The following is a 14,882-nucleotide window of genomic DNA, read 5'->3' as shown; positions in this document are numbered from 1 at the left end:
TCTTTATTTTTTCACTTTTCTGTCTTTAAATAACAGTATTTTTCTAGTAAAAATGAGTTTGAAGACTTTGGAGTTTAGTATAAGTTATGGAAGTCTGAGTGTATTGGATTTTTAAATGTATACTTATTTTCAGAAAATTTTGTAGGCTTGAATTTCTGAATACACTATTTATTCAAACTTGAATTGGAAAAATACAGTATTTAAAAATTTATTATTTATAATTTAAGGTTATGAACCTCTGGAAATGGCAGAATCTTTATATGTGAAGAAATATAGGTAATGAGTATATGGAAAAATATATAGCTTTGCTAAAACAAAAGTAACTTTGAAAGTACTGTTTTATGCAAAATTTATTTGTTTTCTGATGCTATTTTATACCTGCTATATTGGTAAACATTTTTAAGAGGTAAAAAGAATGTAGTGCCAATCATGTTGTGGTAGTCCATTCCTAAAACTAGGGCCTTTATAAATGATGCAGTCATTTCTGAAAGAAATGTAACTATATATGCCAATTTCTTCACAGGTAATAACTTCATGACCTACTTAATGTTTTGATATGTCTGTCTTCTCTTCTTGTTTATTAACTCTGTATTAATAGTTTGCTCTTCAATTTTAGATATGAGTATCGTGTAGAGATGGTTCATCAGTCCTGCAATGATCCTACCAAGAATATCATTCGAGAATTTGCATCTGACTTTGAAGTTGGAGAATGCTGGGGTTATAATAGATTTTTCCGTTTGGATTTACTTGCAAATGAAGGATACTTGAATCGACAAAATGATACAGTGATTTTAAGGTAATAGGAAACATTTTAATATTGTTGTTTTTATCATGAGGGAATAATGTTATCAGAACTTTATTTTAGAGTTCATTTACTTAGGGCTCAGTTGGTTAAGTGTCCAACTCTTGATTTTTGGCTCCGGTCATAATCTCAGGGTTGTGAGATCAAGCTTGCACAATGTGGAGCCTGTTTAGGATTTTCTCCCTCTTCTGCCCCTCCCCCACCACTTGCATATGTGTCCACAATCTTTCAAAAAAAAAGTTCATTCATTTAACAAAGATGAATATTGAAATTCATACTAACTATGATCTTATGTTTTTAACTGTTTTATTCCAGAAGTCCTGTGTAGTGAGTAATGTAACTTAGAAATGTGTTTGAAAAAAAAAAAAATTAAAAAAAAAATAAAAAATAAAAAATAAAAATAAATAAAAATAAATAAAAATAAAATAAAAAAAAAAGAAATGTGTTTGAGGGACGACTGGGTGGGTCAGCGGTTGAGCGTCTGCCTTTGGCTCGGGTCATGATCCTGGAGTTCCAGGCATCAGGCTCCCACATGGAGCCTGCTTCTCCCTCTTCCTGTGTCTCTGCCTCTCTCATGAATAAATAAATCTTAAAAAAAAAAAAAAAAAGAAATGTTTTGAGATCTAGTTAGCAATTCCATAAAAAGAAAACTTACTACTTCCAATAATTAATGAAACATTTATTTGCCTAGGGAACTTTTTGCAACCTCACCATTTGGAAATACAAAAATAGGGACCCCTGGGTGGCTCAATGGTTGAGGGTCTGCCTTTGGCTCAAGGCATGATCCTGGGAGTTCGGGATCGGGTCCCGTGTCGGGCTCCCTGCAGGGAGCCTGCTTCTCCCTCTGCCTCTCTATGTCTTTCATGAATAAATAAATAAAATCTTTAAAAAAATTTATAAAAAAAAAAAAAAGAAAAAATACAAAAATAGTGACAGATCAACTGCTTATTTTGTTCACTTATATTTGGGTGACTGATTTTACAAGCTTAAATTCACAAAATAATTTTCAGTTTCTTCTTGATAATAGCAAATTAAAAGTAAGGGAATAGAGATGAAAATTGATGAAAACTAAGTAATTGGTGTGTTATTTGCAAGAAAGGACACTAAACACTAACTATAAAACCACAGTGGTGGCCTTATTTAATGTTGGGGTATGCTTTACAAGTCAACATTTTGGAGCGTCATTATATGATGTTTTAATTTGATGATGAAAATTAGAACTTGAGTATTAAAAAAGTAGATTCAATTAATGGTTTGAACAGTGTCTAACAGTTTAAGAAGGTTCCATTAAAACAATTTTCAAAGCTATTCTTGGAAGTGATTTGGTAGACTCTTAAATTTCTCTTACTCTGAGCTTTTTGTTCTAGAGGATGCTATGTGATTTGATGTTCTATTAACCTTTACTAGTATGTGTTCTTCATAACGTTCTTGGGAGAATGAAAAAGTGAAAAGGGGTTATTGGATTTTCAGCATAGGAAAAAAGATTAATGTTTCTGTCATCTTTTGGGGAAATTATTTTAACTCCATTTTGTAACCTTTCAGGGGTTTTGTATTTTTAAAAATTATTTGCCAAAAGAAATAATTTGTTGCTATTCCACACTTTAGCCATACAGAGGATTGCAAAATTACTCAACCATCAATTTGACCAACCTACAAAAGTCTTTTTCCTCTCCTTATTAGAGTCATAGTAACGTTGAATCTTCTGGTGGTAATCTGTGTGATAGAGTTTCCTTTTTTTAATGTATTGTAGCCCAACTTTTAGTCTTTATTTAAGCCATTTGTGTAAACTTTTTCTCAGATTTCTGTTTCGATATTTTGTATCATTTATTCAGCAACATTTACTGAGTCTGTGCCTGGTTAATAATATATTTTTTTTTAACAATAACGTCTTTTTTAAAATTTTTATTTATTTATGATAGTCACAGAGAGAGAGAGAGAGGCAGAGACATAGGCAGAGGGAGAAGCAGGCTCCATGCACCAGAAGCCTGACGTGGGATTCAATCCCGGGTCTCCAGGATCGCGCCCTGGGCCAAAGGCAGGCGCTAAACCGCTGCGCCACCCAGGGATCCCCCTGGTTAATAATATTAAGAAAGAATAAGACATGGATTTTGTTCTTGAAATTCAAGGTGAAATGGACAGATAAAAGCAGTTTATTCTATAAGATAGTGCTATAATAGTAGTATAAAACAGATTGCCATAGGAATTGTGAGCAGTAGGCTTTGAATTATCTTATTACTCATAATATTTACTTAATGAGAGATTGCTGAAAATGTTCAAGCCTCAGTTCAAGATTCTTTTTTTTTTTTTTTCAGTTCAAGATTCTGATGGAATTTTATATGTACTCATTAGAAAGTTAGTTAAGGGGCACCTTGGTGTCTCAGTCAGTTAAGTGTCAGATTCTTGGTTTCAGCTCAGGTCTCCATCCTAAGATCAGAAGTTCAACCCTTGAGTTGGGCTCCACACTGGGTGTGGAGCTACTTTAAAAAAAGTTATTTAAAGTTTTTCTATAGCTACATATGAATAAGTATGTATTTTATTCTCCTTTTGTTAATTGAGAAACTTAAAGAATTTTACCTGCTGCTTAATGACATACCACCTGATAACATTCAGGATTGAGTATAGTTTATTAGTACTTCAAAGATGATAATACCCTTTTGAAAGTCTTACCAAGGTATACTGACTGGGCAGTGTCCATTTAGGATAGTGATTGAGTGAATAAATCTCTATCCTCTAAAGCATGAGCATGCTTGCCTGAAAACCATTACCTGCTGCAGAGAACTCTTAGATGGTCAGTGGATTCCTATACTAGCTGTAAAATCCTACGAAAAATGGAATAGTATGTAACATAAGGGTATCAAGACTGGAAGGGTGATTTATAGGCCTCCAAGTTAGTCTTGCCTCTTAGGACTCTTCCACTCTTTACATATTGCTACAGGTTTTTTTCACCATAAATAGGTTCAGGTTCACTTATTTGGTATAGTAGGGGTTTTTTGCATTAGTAAGTATTAGCGTTTTAAAAGTACAGTTAACTAGGTAGATTGAGATCCTGTAATTTATCCATTAAAATCCTTTAATATACTTGTTTTTTTTCCTAACCTTACCTGAAGTATGCCATATTGTGATATATGGAGTTGGTTTTAAGCAGCTCTCTGGAGGAGTTAGGAATATTGGTTACTTAGAGTATGCAGTTCTTTGGGGACAGTAAAGCAGTCCCAAGTAGTTGACCCTTTAAGGGAATGTTTTACTGAGGAGTAAGAAATACAAGAACAGATGAAAAGGAGAAAGAAAAAGGGCAGTGTCTAAAACAAGCTTTGCTTGTTTTTATAAGGTCTGACCTAAGCAAGAAAGGGAAGAGAAGAAAGCATTAGCTTCCGCTTTTCCTGCATTGCATGGTCTTCTTCCCAACTCGTGATCAACATGGCATTTGATCTAGATTATTATAATAAATATACTTTAGTAGTTTGGGAGCTTAACCTTGATGCATAATGTAATTGCTTTAGAAAAGTATAGTTTGAGTTTAGACAACTGACATGAAGATAAATTTTCAGAATGTTATGTCATTATAATTTGTAAACTACACATATAAATGGTTATTGCCAGCACCTCTTGAATTCATTTTGGATTTTACCTAGAAATGTAATCAAATAATCTTAAATTATAGAATTTATAGTTACAAATTCAAGGCTTGGTTGATAATATTTTACTGTTTGGATCCTGTTTCATGAGCAGCTCTTCTTTTAAGGTTTCAGGTTCGTTCACCAACTTTCTTTCAAAAATGCCGGGACCAGCATTGGTATATTACTCAATTGGAAGCTGCACAAACTAGTTATATCCAACAAATAAATAACCTTAAAGAGGTAAGAAAAAAACATATTTTGGGTTTAGTGTTTTATATTCATAGTTTTACTGGCCTGTTACATTTGCAATTAGATTTTGTATATTGCTCTTTTGTAATTTTATAGAAAAGTCCAATATTCTTATTCTCCATCTACTTAACACCTTTGAGCCTCAAATTTTGCCTCTTAGTTCGTTAGCCACTAGCAACATACGGCTGTGTGAACTTAATTAAAATTAAAAATTTAGTTCTTCATTTGCATTAGCCATATGTCAAGTACTTGTATTGGACATTGCAGATATAGAACATTTTTATTATATAAAACTGTATTGGACAGTGCTGCTCTCATTTGAGGTAAACTTTTTGTGTTTCTCTTAGTGATTTATTTTTCTTTTCCATGCTATCTTGAATTTAAGTATTCAAGCTATAGAGTAGCTATAGAATAATTGAAAATTGCCCCATCTTGAATTTTCACTATTGCTGAATTGAGCCGTGGGAAGGATCATTTAAGGAATTTTTATTTTATAGTGGTATAAACTAAATTGTATGAGGAATGTTTCTTTCAGCCAGTGGAAGTTGAGATGGGGTGAAAGGATTGAAGTGCTGAGAATGGTTAATAGATGAGGGAGGAAAGTATGAATGAATACATATGTGGAGAGACTTTCATGTTAACTGTACTATTTAAAACCACTTGTATTGGGGATCCCTGGGTGGCTCAGCGGTTTAGCGCCTGCCTTTGGCCCAGGGAGTGATCCTGGAGTCCTGGGATCGAGTCCTGCTTTGGGCTCCCGGCATGGAGCCTGCTTCTCCCTCTGCCTGTGTCTCTGCCTCTCTCTCTCTCTCTCTCTCTCTCTCTCTCTCTCTCTCGGTCTATCATAAATAAATAAATAAATCTTAAAAAAAAAAAAAACCCACTTGTATTGGGATGCCTGGGTAGCTCAGCAGTTGGGTGCCTGCTTTTGCCTCAGCTTGTGATCCTGGGATCCGGGATCAAGTACCACATTGGCTCCCTGTGAGGAGCCTGCTTCTCCCTTTGCCTGTGTCTCTGTCTCTCTGTGTGTGTTTCTCATGAATAAATAAATAAATCTTTAAAAAATAAAAATAATTTTAAAAAACCATTTGTATTTACTATACAATTTGCTAATTATTTGTGTAACTTGGGTTGGATTTGAGAAGAATGAGACTAAAGAGGGCAGGAGGGGTTTTTTTGCCATGGATTTTTCTATAAGCAAAAACAGGGGAGAGAGAGAGAGAGATGGTTCAAAAAAATGGTTTTAGAACATTTGGATATATTTTTTTTGCTGTACCAGTGAAGTACTGGTTGTGACTCACGTTTATTTGTGCTATTATTGTTTTAAAAGAGACTTACTATTGAGTTGTCTCGAACTCAGAAATCAAGAGATTTGTCACCACCAGATAATCATCTTAGCCCCCAAAATGATGACACATCTGAGATACGTGCTAAGAAGTCTGTGTCATGCACCGATATGCTTCTCCAGGATGGTTCTACTACGGCTTCAGTAAGAGAGGTCAAAGAGGATGAAGAAGAAGAGGAGAAGATTCAGAATGAAGATTATCATGTAAGGGGCACCTGGATGTCTCAGTTGGCTAAGTGTTTAACTCTTGATTTGGGCTCAGGTCATGATCTCAGGGCATGAGGTAGAGCCCCATGGCCAGGTCTGCTTGAGACTCCCAGCAGGGAGTCTGCTTGAGATTTGTTACACCCCCCCCCCCCCCCCCGCTCTCTGTCTCTCTGTAAAAATAGATAAACTCTTAAGTTTTAAAAAGATTATCATGTAAGAATTAGACTTGTTTTAGATTCATTTTGTGTTTTATAAGAGAAATAAGATTATGGTTTCCAATATAGAGAATCTATATAAAAGTCTTATCTATTTATTTTCATTACTAGTGTATGCCCATCTGTAAATATTAATAAGTCAGAAGTTGTTGAATCAAAATGTTGCAAAGTTCTAAAATTTATTGTAGAAAATTGTACATGTTTGTAAACAAACTAATGTACTAGAAACTATAAATTGTGGAAATAAAAAATGCATTCTATTTTCACTCACTAAAACTAGAAAAGTACCTTATTTTTGCATATGTAGGTAGAATGATTTAGATTTTGGGAGATAGCCAGGTTTTATCCCAGCTAAACCACAATCAGAATAAGAATTTAAAAAGTAATTGTTACTGTTTAAAGTGAGACAGTGATGCAGAGACAAGGTTTTTTGGTTTTTTTTGTAACTGTTATTTTTAAGATGGGAGACTTCAAATATGTGTTAAAATGAAGGAGCCAGTGGTAAAAGAGGTAAGGTTAAGGTACTGACAAGACAAACTATTTAAGGACATAAGAGTGGAGTGTAGCACTCAAATGAAGCAGTTAACTTTTGATAGGGTGAGGTTAAGGAAATGGTGGGATTTGCAGGTTGGGCAGTTTAAATTTGGGGATATTTACACTTAATGACCAATGTATTTTTTGGTGCAGATAAGTGGTTTTACGAAGTCCTTGATATCAGAGGTTAGGTAAGACTAGAGAAGTGATGATTTGAAATGTTACCCTGTAAAGAGCTTTACTGGCAGTTGACATGAAGTATATGAAGCATTTCCAGAGGCATTGAAGGTCTAGCTGAAAATGGTGGCAATAAGTTATTAGTGGAACCAGATAATGTGTGGTTTTTCTATAAAGGGCTCAGCTGCCTCTGCACAGAAGCAGAGAATTCTGATTATGCATTCTTCTTTGGTGCTTGGTCAATTGGCTGAATCAGATGATCAACTGAGTAAAAACATTTGAAATAGAAGTCTTATTTCTTTGTCTTGATCTAGCATGAACTTTCTGATGGAGATCTGGATCTGGATCTTGTTGGGGAAGATGAAGTGAATCACCTTGATGGCAGCAGTTCCTCTGCCAGTTCCACAGCAACAAGTAACACAGAAGAAAATGATATTGATGAAGAAACTATGTGAGTCTCTCACATTAACTACCAATAAAGCATCTAAGTGGTAACTCTTAGAAGCATGTTAACTAATTTAGGCCTAAAAGTGGGAATATACAACATTTTTACATACTATAGAGTATCTTAGATAAAGAAGGAGCTTGAAGGAAAGATAATCAGTTTCCTCCCTCTCATCTCTGGGTTCCAAAATGAGATTTAATTTTTCATTTTATTTTTGATTTTGTAACTTTTTCATATTTAAGAAAAGTCACAAAAATATTAAATGACAGTTCCCTTGTTCCCTTTTCCCAAATTAATTTCCCAAATGTTAATATTTTGCTGTGTTCCTCTTTTCTGTTTTTTTTTTCTTTTTGGTGTGATTTTTAAGATTAGGTGAATATATTTTTCATTATGCTTCCTAAAAACAACTGGGTTTCTTATGTAACTGCAGTAATCCAAAATCAGGATTAACATTGATGTAATACTATAATCTGTGACCATTTAAACATCTGCCATTGATGTCCTTTGTCTAGTCTAGGATCCAATCTGTTATCGTATGTTGCTTTAAGTTTCTTTAGTCTTTAATCTGGGCCACTTAATCTTTAATTTTTTGTTTATGACTTTTACATTTCTTTTTTTTTTTTTTTTTTTTTTTTAATTTATGATAGTCACACACACAGAGAGAGAGAGAGAGAGAGAGAGAGAGGCAGAGACACAGGCAGAGGGAGAAGCAGGCTCCATGCACCAGGAGCCTGACGTGGGACTCGATCCCGGGTCTCCAGGATCACGCCCTGGGCCAAAGGCAGGCGCCAAACCGCTGTGGCCACCCAGGGATCCCTACATTTCTTTTTTGAACATTTTTATTTATTTTTTCATGAGTGACAGAGAGAGAGAGAGAGTGGCAGAGACACAGGCAGAGGGAGAAGCAGGCTTCCTGCAAGGAGCCCAATATGGGACTTGGTCCCAGATCCCAGGATCACGCCCTGAGCTGAAGGCAGACACTCAACCACTCAGCCACCCAGGTGTCCCATATGACTTTGACATTTCTGAGAAAGAGCAGTTAATGTTGTAGCAAGTCCCTCAATTTGGGAGTCCTCTGTATGTTTCCTCAAAATGAAACTGAATTATGCACTTTAGGCAGGAGTAGTAGAGAAGTGATGTTAGAACCTTTTTAGAGTATCATAGAGGAAATGGTGGGAAGACACATGTCTTTTATCTGTCCCATTATAATTGATTAAGCTGATATCTACCAGGTTTTTTCCACTCTAAAATTACTAATTTTTGCCTTTGTAATTAACAAATATCCTGTGGGAACTTATTTTGAGACTGTAAATATCTCCCTCCCATCACCTATTTCACCCATCCCCCAGTTCCCCCCACCTGAACCCTTTCTGGTAACCATCAGTTCTCTATAGTTAAGAGTCTGTTTCTTGGGTTGTCTTTTTCACTTTTTCCCTTTGCTCATTTGTTTTGTTTCTTAAATTCAATATATGAGTGAAATCATATATTTGTCTTCCTGACAGACTTAGCATTGTTCTCTCTACCTCCAACTATGTTGTTCAAAATTACAAAATTTCATTCTTTTTTTAATGACTTAATAATATCCATTGTGTATGTAATATATACATACACACCACATCATCTTTATCTGTTCATCAATCAGTGGGCACTTGGGCTGCTTCCATATCTTGGCTATTATAAATAATGCTGCTATAAACATAGGGATGCATGTATCCTTTCGAATTTTTGTATTCTTTGGGTAAATACCCAGTAGCGCAGTTGCTGCTGGATCATAGGGTAGTTCTACTAATAACTTTTTGAAGAACCTCCATACTGTTTTCCACAGTGGCTGCACCAGTTTGCATTCCTACCAACAATGTATGAGGATTCCCCTTTCCTTACATCCTCACCAGTATCTGCTGTTTCTTGGGTTTTGATTTTAGCCATTCTGACAGGTGTGAAGTGATGTGATGTCTCATTGTGGTTTTGATTTCCATTTCCCTGATGAGTGATGTTGAGTATCTTTCCATGTGTCTCTTGGCCATGTGTATGTCTTCTTGGAGAAATATGTGTTCATGTCTTCTCGTTTTTTTAATGGGATTATTTATCTTTTGGGTGTTAATTTTGATGAGTTCTTTATGGATTCTGGGTACTAGCCCTTTATCAGATATATCATTTGCAAATATCTTCTCCCATTCCATCAGTTATCTTTTAGTTTTGTTGTTTGCTTTGCTGTTTCTTCCAGAAGCTTTTTATTTTGGAATAGTCCCAATAGTTTATCTTTGCTTTTGTTTCCCTTGCCTCAGGAGATATATCTAGAAAAAAGTTGCTCTGGCTGATGTCAAAGAAGTTACTGTGTTCTCTTCTAGGATTCTTAGGTTTCAGGTCTCACATTTAGGGCTTTAATCCATTTTGAATTTATTTTTTGTGTATGGTATAAGAAAGTGGTCCAATTTCATTCTTTTGAATGTTGCTATCCAGTTTTCCTAACAGCACCATTTGTTGAATAGACTTTTTCCTGTTGGGATATTCTTTCCTGCTTTGTTGAAGATTAATTGACCATATAATTATGGGTTTATTTCTGGATTTTCTATTCTATTACATTGATCTGTGTGTCTTTTTTTTTTTTTTTTTAATTTAATTTATTTATGATAGGCACACAGTGAGAGAGAGAGAGAGAGGCAGAGACACAGGCAGAGGGAGAAGCAGGCTCCATGCACCGGGAGCCTGATGTGGGACTCGATCCCGGGTCTCCAGGATCGCGCCCTGGGCCAAAGGCAGGCGCTAAACCGCTGCGCCACCCAGGGATCCCCTGTGTGTCTATTTTTATACAAGTACCATACTCTTTATTACTATAGCTTTGTAATATAACTTGAACTTTGAATATAACTTGAGGGATTTTTTTTTTTACCATGTTGTACTTGTCCAGTGTTTTTTTTCTGTCTGTTGAAATGATTGTGTTTTTATCCTTTTTCTTATTGATATGATGTATCATGTTGATTGACTTGGGAATATTGAAACACCCTAACAGCCCAGTGGGGGGAAAATCCCACGTGATTGTGGTAAATGATTTTTTAATGTATTGTTGGTTTCAGTTTGCTAGTATTTTGTTGAGGATTTTTACATCTATGTTCATTATAAATACTAGCCTGTGGTTCTCTCTCTCTCTCTCTCTTTAAGATTTATTTCTTTTATTTTAGAGAGAGTGCAGTGGGGGGAGAGGGACAGAGGGAGAGAATTTTTAAGCAGACTTCCTGAGTGCAGAGCCCAACAAGGAGCTCCATCCTAGGATCCCTGAGATCATGGTTGGAGTTGAAACCATTACAGTTACATGCTTAACTGAATGAGCCACCCAGACAGCCCATGTGGTTCTCTTTTTTTTGTGGTGTCTTCATCTGGTTTTGATATCAGGGTAATCATAGCTTCCTAATGAATTTGGAAGTTTTCTTCCTTTCTGTTTTTGGAATAGTTTGAGAAGAATAGATGTATTAACTCTTTCTTAAGTGTTTGGTATTAAAAAAAAGTGGTATAATTCAGTTGTGAAGCCATTTGGTCCTGGACTTTTGTTTGTTGGGAGTTTTGTGGTTTTGGTTTTATAAAAAGACTTTTTTATTTCTTCATGAGAGACAGAGAGGCAGACACACAGGCAGAGGGAGAAACAGGCTCCATGCAGGAAGCCCAGTGTAGGACTCGATCCCAGGAATTTGAGATCATACCCTGAGCCAAAGGCAGACGCTTAACTGTTGAGCCATCCAGGCATCCTGGTTAGGAGTTTTTTTATTATGGATTCAATTTCTTTGCCCGGTATTCAGTCTGTTCAAATTTTCTGTTTCTTCTTGTTTCAATTTTGGAAGGTTATATGTTTCTAGGAATTTATCCGTTTCTTCTTGGTTGCTCAATTTGTTGACATGTGATTTTTTTTTATAATACTCTCCAAAAATTGTATTTATGTCACCTTTATTGTTATTTCTCTTCTCTCATTTGTGATTTTATTTTATGTATGTATTTATTTTAAGTTGGTTCTACACCCATGCTGGGACTTGAACTCACAACCCTTGCATGGGCTCAATAGTCGCATTCACTACTGACTCAGCCAGCCAGGTGGCCTTTGTGATTTTATTTGGGATATTTTCTCTTATTTTCTTGATAAATCTGACTATAGGTTTATCAGTTTTACTGATTTTTTTTTTCAGAGAATCCACTCCTCATTTCATTGCTCTGTTCTATTATTTTTTAGTTTCTACATAATTTATTTCTGCTCTTAATTTTTATTATTTCCCTTCCTTCTGCTGGTTTGTTTTGTTTGTTGTTCTTTTTCTGACCCCTTTAGGTGTAAGGTTAGGTTGTTCATTTAAGATTTTCCTTGCTTTTGAGGTAGATCTGAAGTGCTATAAGCTTCCTTCTTAGAACTGCTTTTGCTATGTCCCAGAGGTTTTGAACTATTGTGTTTTCATTTTCATTTGTTTCTATAATTTCTTGTCTTATTTCCTGGTTGATCCATTCATTGTTTAGTAACATGTTATTTAACCTCCATGTATTTGTGCTCTTTCCAGATTTTTTGGGGGGTTGACTTCAAGTTTCATAGTGTTCTGGTCAGAAAAGATGCTTGCTGTGACAGATCTTTTGGAATTTGTTGAGGCTTGTTTTGTAGTCTAGTATGTGATCTATTCTGGAGAATGTGCACTTAAAAGGAATGTGTATTCTGTTTTAGGATGGAATGTTCTGAATATATCTGTTAAATTCCTCTCATCCAGTGTGTCATTCAGGGCCATTGTTTCCCTGTTGATATTTCTGTTTGGATGATTTTTCCATTGATGTAAGTGGGATGTTAAAGTCCTCTACTGTTCTGGTATTATTATCGATTAGTTCCTTTATTTCTGTTTATTAACTGTTTCATATGTTTAGGTGCTCTTATGTTGGGTGCACAAATATTCATTAATAGTTCTTTGCTTGTTGGCTTGTCCCTTTTATTACTATAACTGTTCTTCTTTGTCTTTTTGACAGTCTTTGTTTTTTTTTTTTCTTTTGTTTTAAGAAAGAGCGAGACAGATAGGGTGAGAGAGAGAGAATCTTAAGCAAGCTGTACACCCATCATGGAGCCAGATATAGGACTCAATGAGTCAACCTGGAGCTCTGTCTCTTGATTCTGTTTCCTATGATCCGAGAGATCATGACCTGAGCTGAAATGAAGATTCAGATGCTTAACGAACTGAGCCATTCAGGCACCTCCTTACTGGGTGCTTTTTATATCTTGTCTAAGTTCACTGGCTAGAGAGTCCAATAGAATGTTGAATAGAACTAGTGAGAGTGGGGATCCCTGGGTGGCGCAGCGGTTTGGCGCCTGCCTTTGGCCCGGGGCGCGATCCTGGAGACCCGGGATCGAATCCCACATCAGGCTCCCGGCGCATGGAGCCTGCTTCTCCCTCTGCCTGTGTCTCTGCCTCTCTCTTTCTCTCTGTATGACTATCATAAATAAATAAAATTAAAAAAAAAAAATTAAAAAAAAAGAACTAGTGAGAGTGGACATCCTTATCTTGTTTCTGATCTTAGAGGGAAACTACTCCATTAGGTATGCTGTTAGATGTGAGTTTTGTATAGATGCTCTTCATCTGGTTGAGGAAGTTCCCTTCTATTCCTTGTTTGTTGAATGCTTTTATGGTGATGATTTGTTAGATTTTGTCAAATTCTCTTTGTGTTATCTATTCAGATGATTATAATTTTTCTTTATTCTGTTAGCATGATATATTAACTGATTTTTGGATTTTAATCCAACTTTGCATTCCTGAAGTAAATCCCATTCTGCAATGATGTGTAATTCTTTTTATCTTTTTTCTGGATTTTGTTTGAAAGTATTTTTTTTATGCTGTATATTTCTCTGTGGCTGTTTTTCAGCCTGCTTCCTCCCCCAGGGAAATATCTCAGAGCTCTAAACCTAGAGTGAGGACAAAGGTGTGCTGATTTCTCCTGTTTTAGTAGAGAACCAGTAGAGGTGGACGAGTTAGGGATATACCCTGAGGTCTTTTTAGCTTGTCTTCTCATACCTAGAACCTCTGTTTATGAATGAATTGGGACATAATGATTCAGGCCCCACTATTCTCATTATGCTGCACTCAAGGTGGGGCCTTGGATCTGATTGGAAGAAAAGTATCCCCATACTTGACCACATTTATCCACTTTAGTCTCAGCAACTGTTAGCGAGGGGGAGGATGAGAAATGCTTGTGTTTTACCCCTCCTGGGAAAGTAGCCTTCTGTTGGAAGGCCTGTGTTCTTGGCTGCACTAGTCTGGAGTAGAATTTCTGTATCCAGAAATTGGATACAGAATTGAGAGGGGAAGGAGCAAATGGTCCTTTTGTTTAAGTACCTCAAACTCAACTTTTTTTTTTTTTTTTTTACCAGATTTTAACACATTTTCTTGATGAGTTTTTTTCATTTTCTGTGTGCTCTTAGAACCATTTCCAGAGTCTGTAGATGATTGTTGTAAAAATAACTTTTACCAGTGTCAGTGGAGCAGGTCTGCAGAGCTCATTAAGCTGGGAATTGATCTTGTGACTTCTTTATATACCCCAAACTAGCACTCATTAGAGCTCTTCCATAATATTACTTTGTCATTACAATAAGGTAATAGTGGGTGTCTGACTGGCTCAGTTGGTAGAGCATGGGGCTCTTGATCTTGGGGTTGTGAGTTCAAGCTCCACAATGGGCGTAGAGCTTACTTTAAATAAATAAGTAAATAAAAACTTTTAAATTAAAAATTAAAGAAGGTAATAGTGTTTTTTGATAGGAGAGACTTTGTGAAGACTTTGGTAGGAAGCAACACCCTCTTTCTGAAATAACATTTTAAGATAATAGTAGGTTTTTTTTTAAGGTTTTATTTATGCATTTGCAATAAAGTGAGCGCAAGCAGGGGTGGTCAGAGAGAGAGGAAGAAGACTCCCTGCTGGGCAGCGATCCTAACTTGCTCCATCCTGGGACCCTTAGATCATGACTTGAGTCCAAGGCAGACACTTAACTGACTGAGCTTCCCAGGTGCCCCAAGAAAATAGTATTTAATCGTATATAATAATTTTATCATCTTTTCTTTTTGAACCTTAAAATGTCATTTTAAGCCCAATTTCTTACTACTTAGATTTGTATTAATAGTTTGAAGCTTTAGTTCTTTGAAGCTATAGTTTCTTCTGCTAACAATGATTCTCAGATTTTCTATTTTAAAAATTAAATGTTGCCAATGTGTCTTGGTATTTTTAGCTTTATTTTTTTTTTATTTTTTATTTTTTTTATTTTTTTAAAAATTTTTATTTATTTATGATAGTC

At 35.8% G+C, this 14,882-nt stretch overlaps 1 protein-coding gene across 14 annotated transcripts in view; it reads left to right on the top strand.

Moving 5' to 3' along the window:
• The window catches only part of TRIM37 (tripartite motif containing 37), a 244,159-nt gene that overhangs the window by 61,935 nt on the left and 167,342 nt on the right, over nt 1-14,882 (top strand). For all 14 annotated transcript variants that reach the window (XM_072747599.1, XM_072747602.1, XM_072747601.1 and 11 more), the window contains 4 exons: nt 617-796; nt 4,545-4,659; nt 5,999-6,217; nt 7,461-7,597. In XM_072747599.1, the coding sequence (XP_072603700.1) occupies nt 617-796; nt 4,545-4,659; nt 5,999-6,217; nt 7,461-7,597 (651 nt within the window). The remainder of the gene's footprint in view (nt 1-616; nt 797-4,544; nt 4,660-5,998; nt 6,218-7,460; nt 7,598-14,882) is intronic.

Source organism: Vulpes vulpes, chromosome 2, assembly GCF_048418805.1.
Source record: "Vulpes vulpes isolate BD-2025 chromosome 2, VulVul3, whole genome shotgun sequence".
NCBI lineage: Eukaryota > Metazoa > Chordata > Mammalia > Carnivora > Canidae > Vulpes > Vulpes vulpes.
This window is presented reverse-complemented; position numbering and strand designations above follow the sequence as displayed.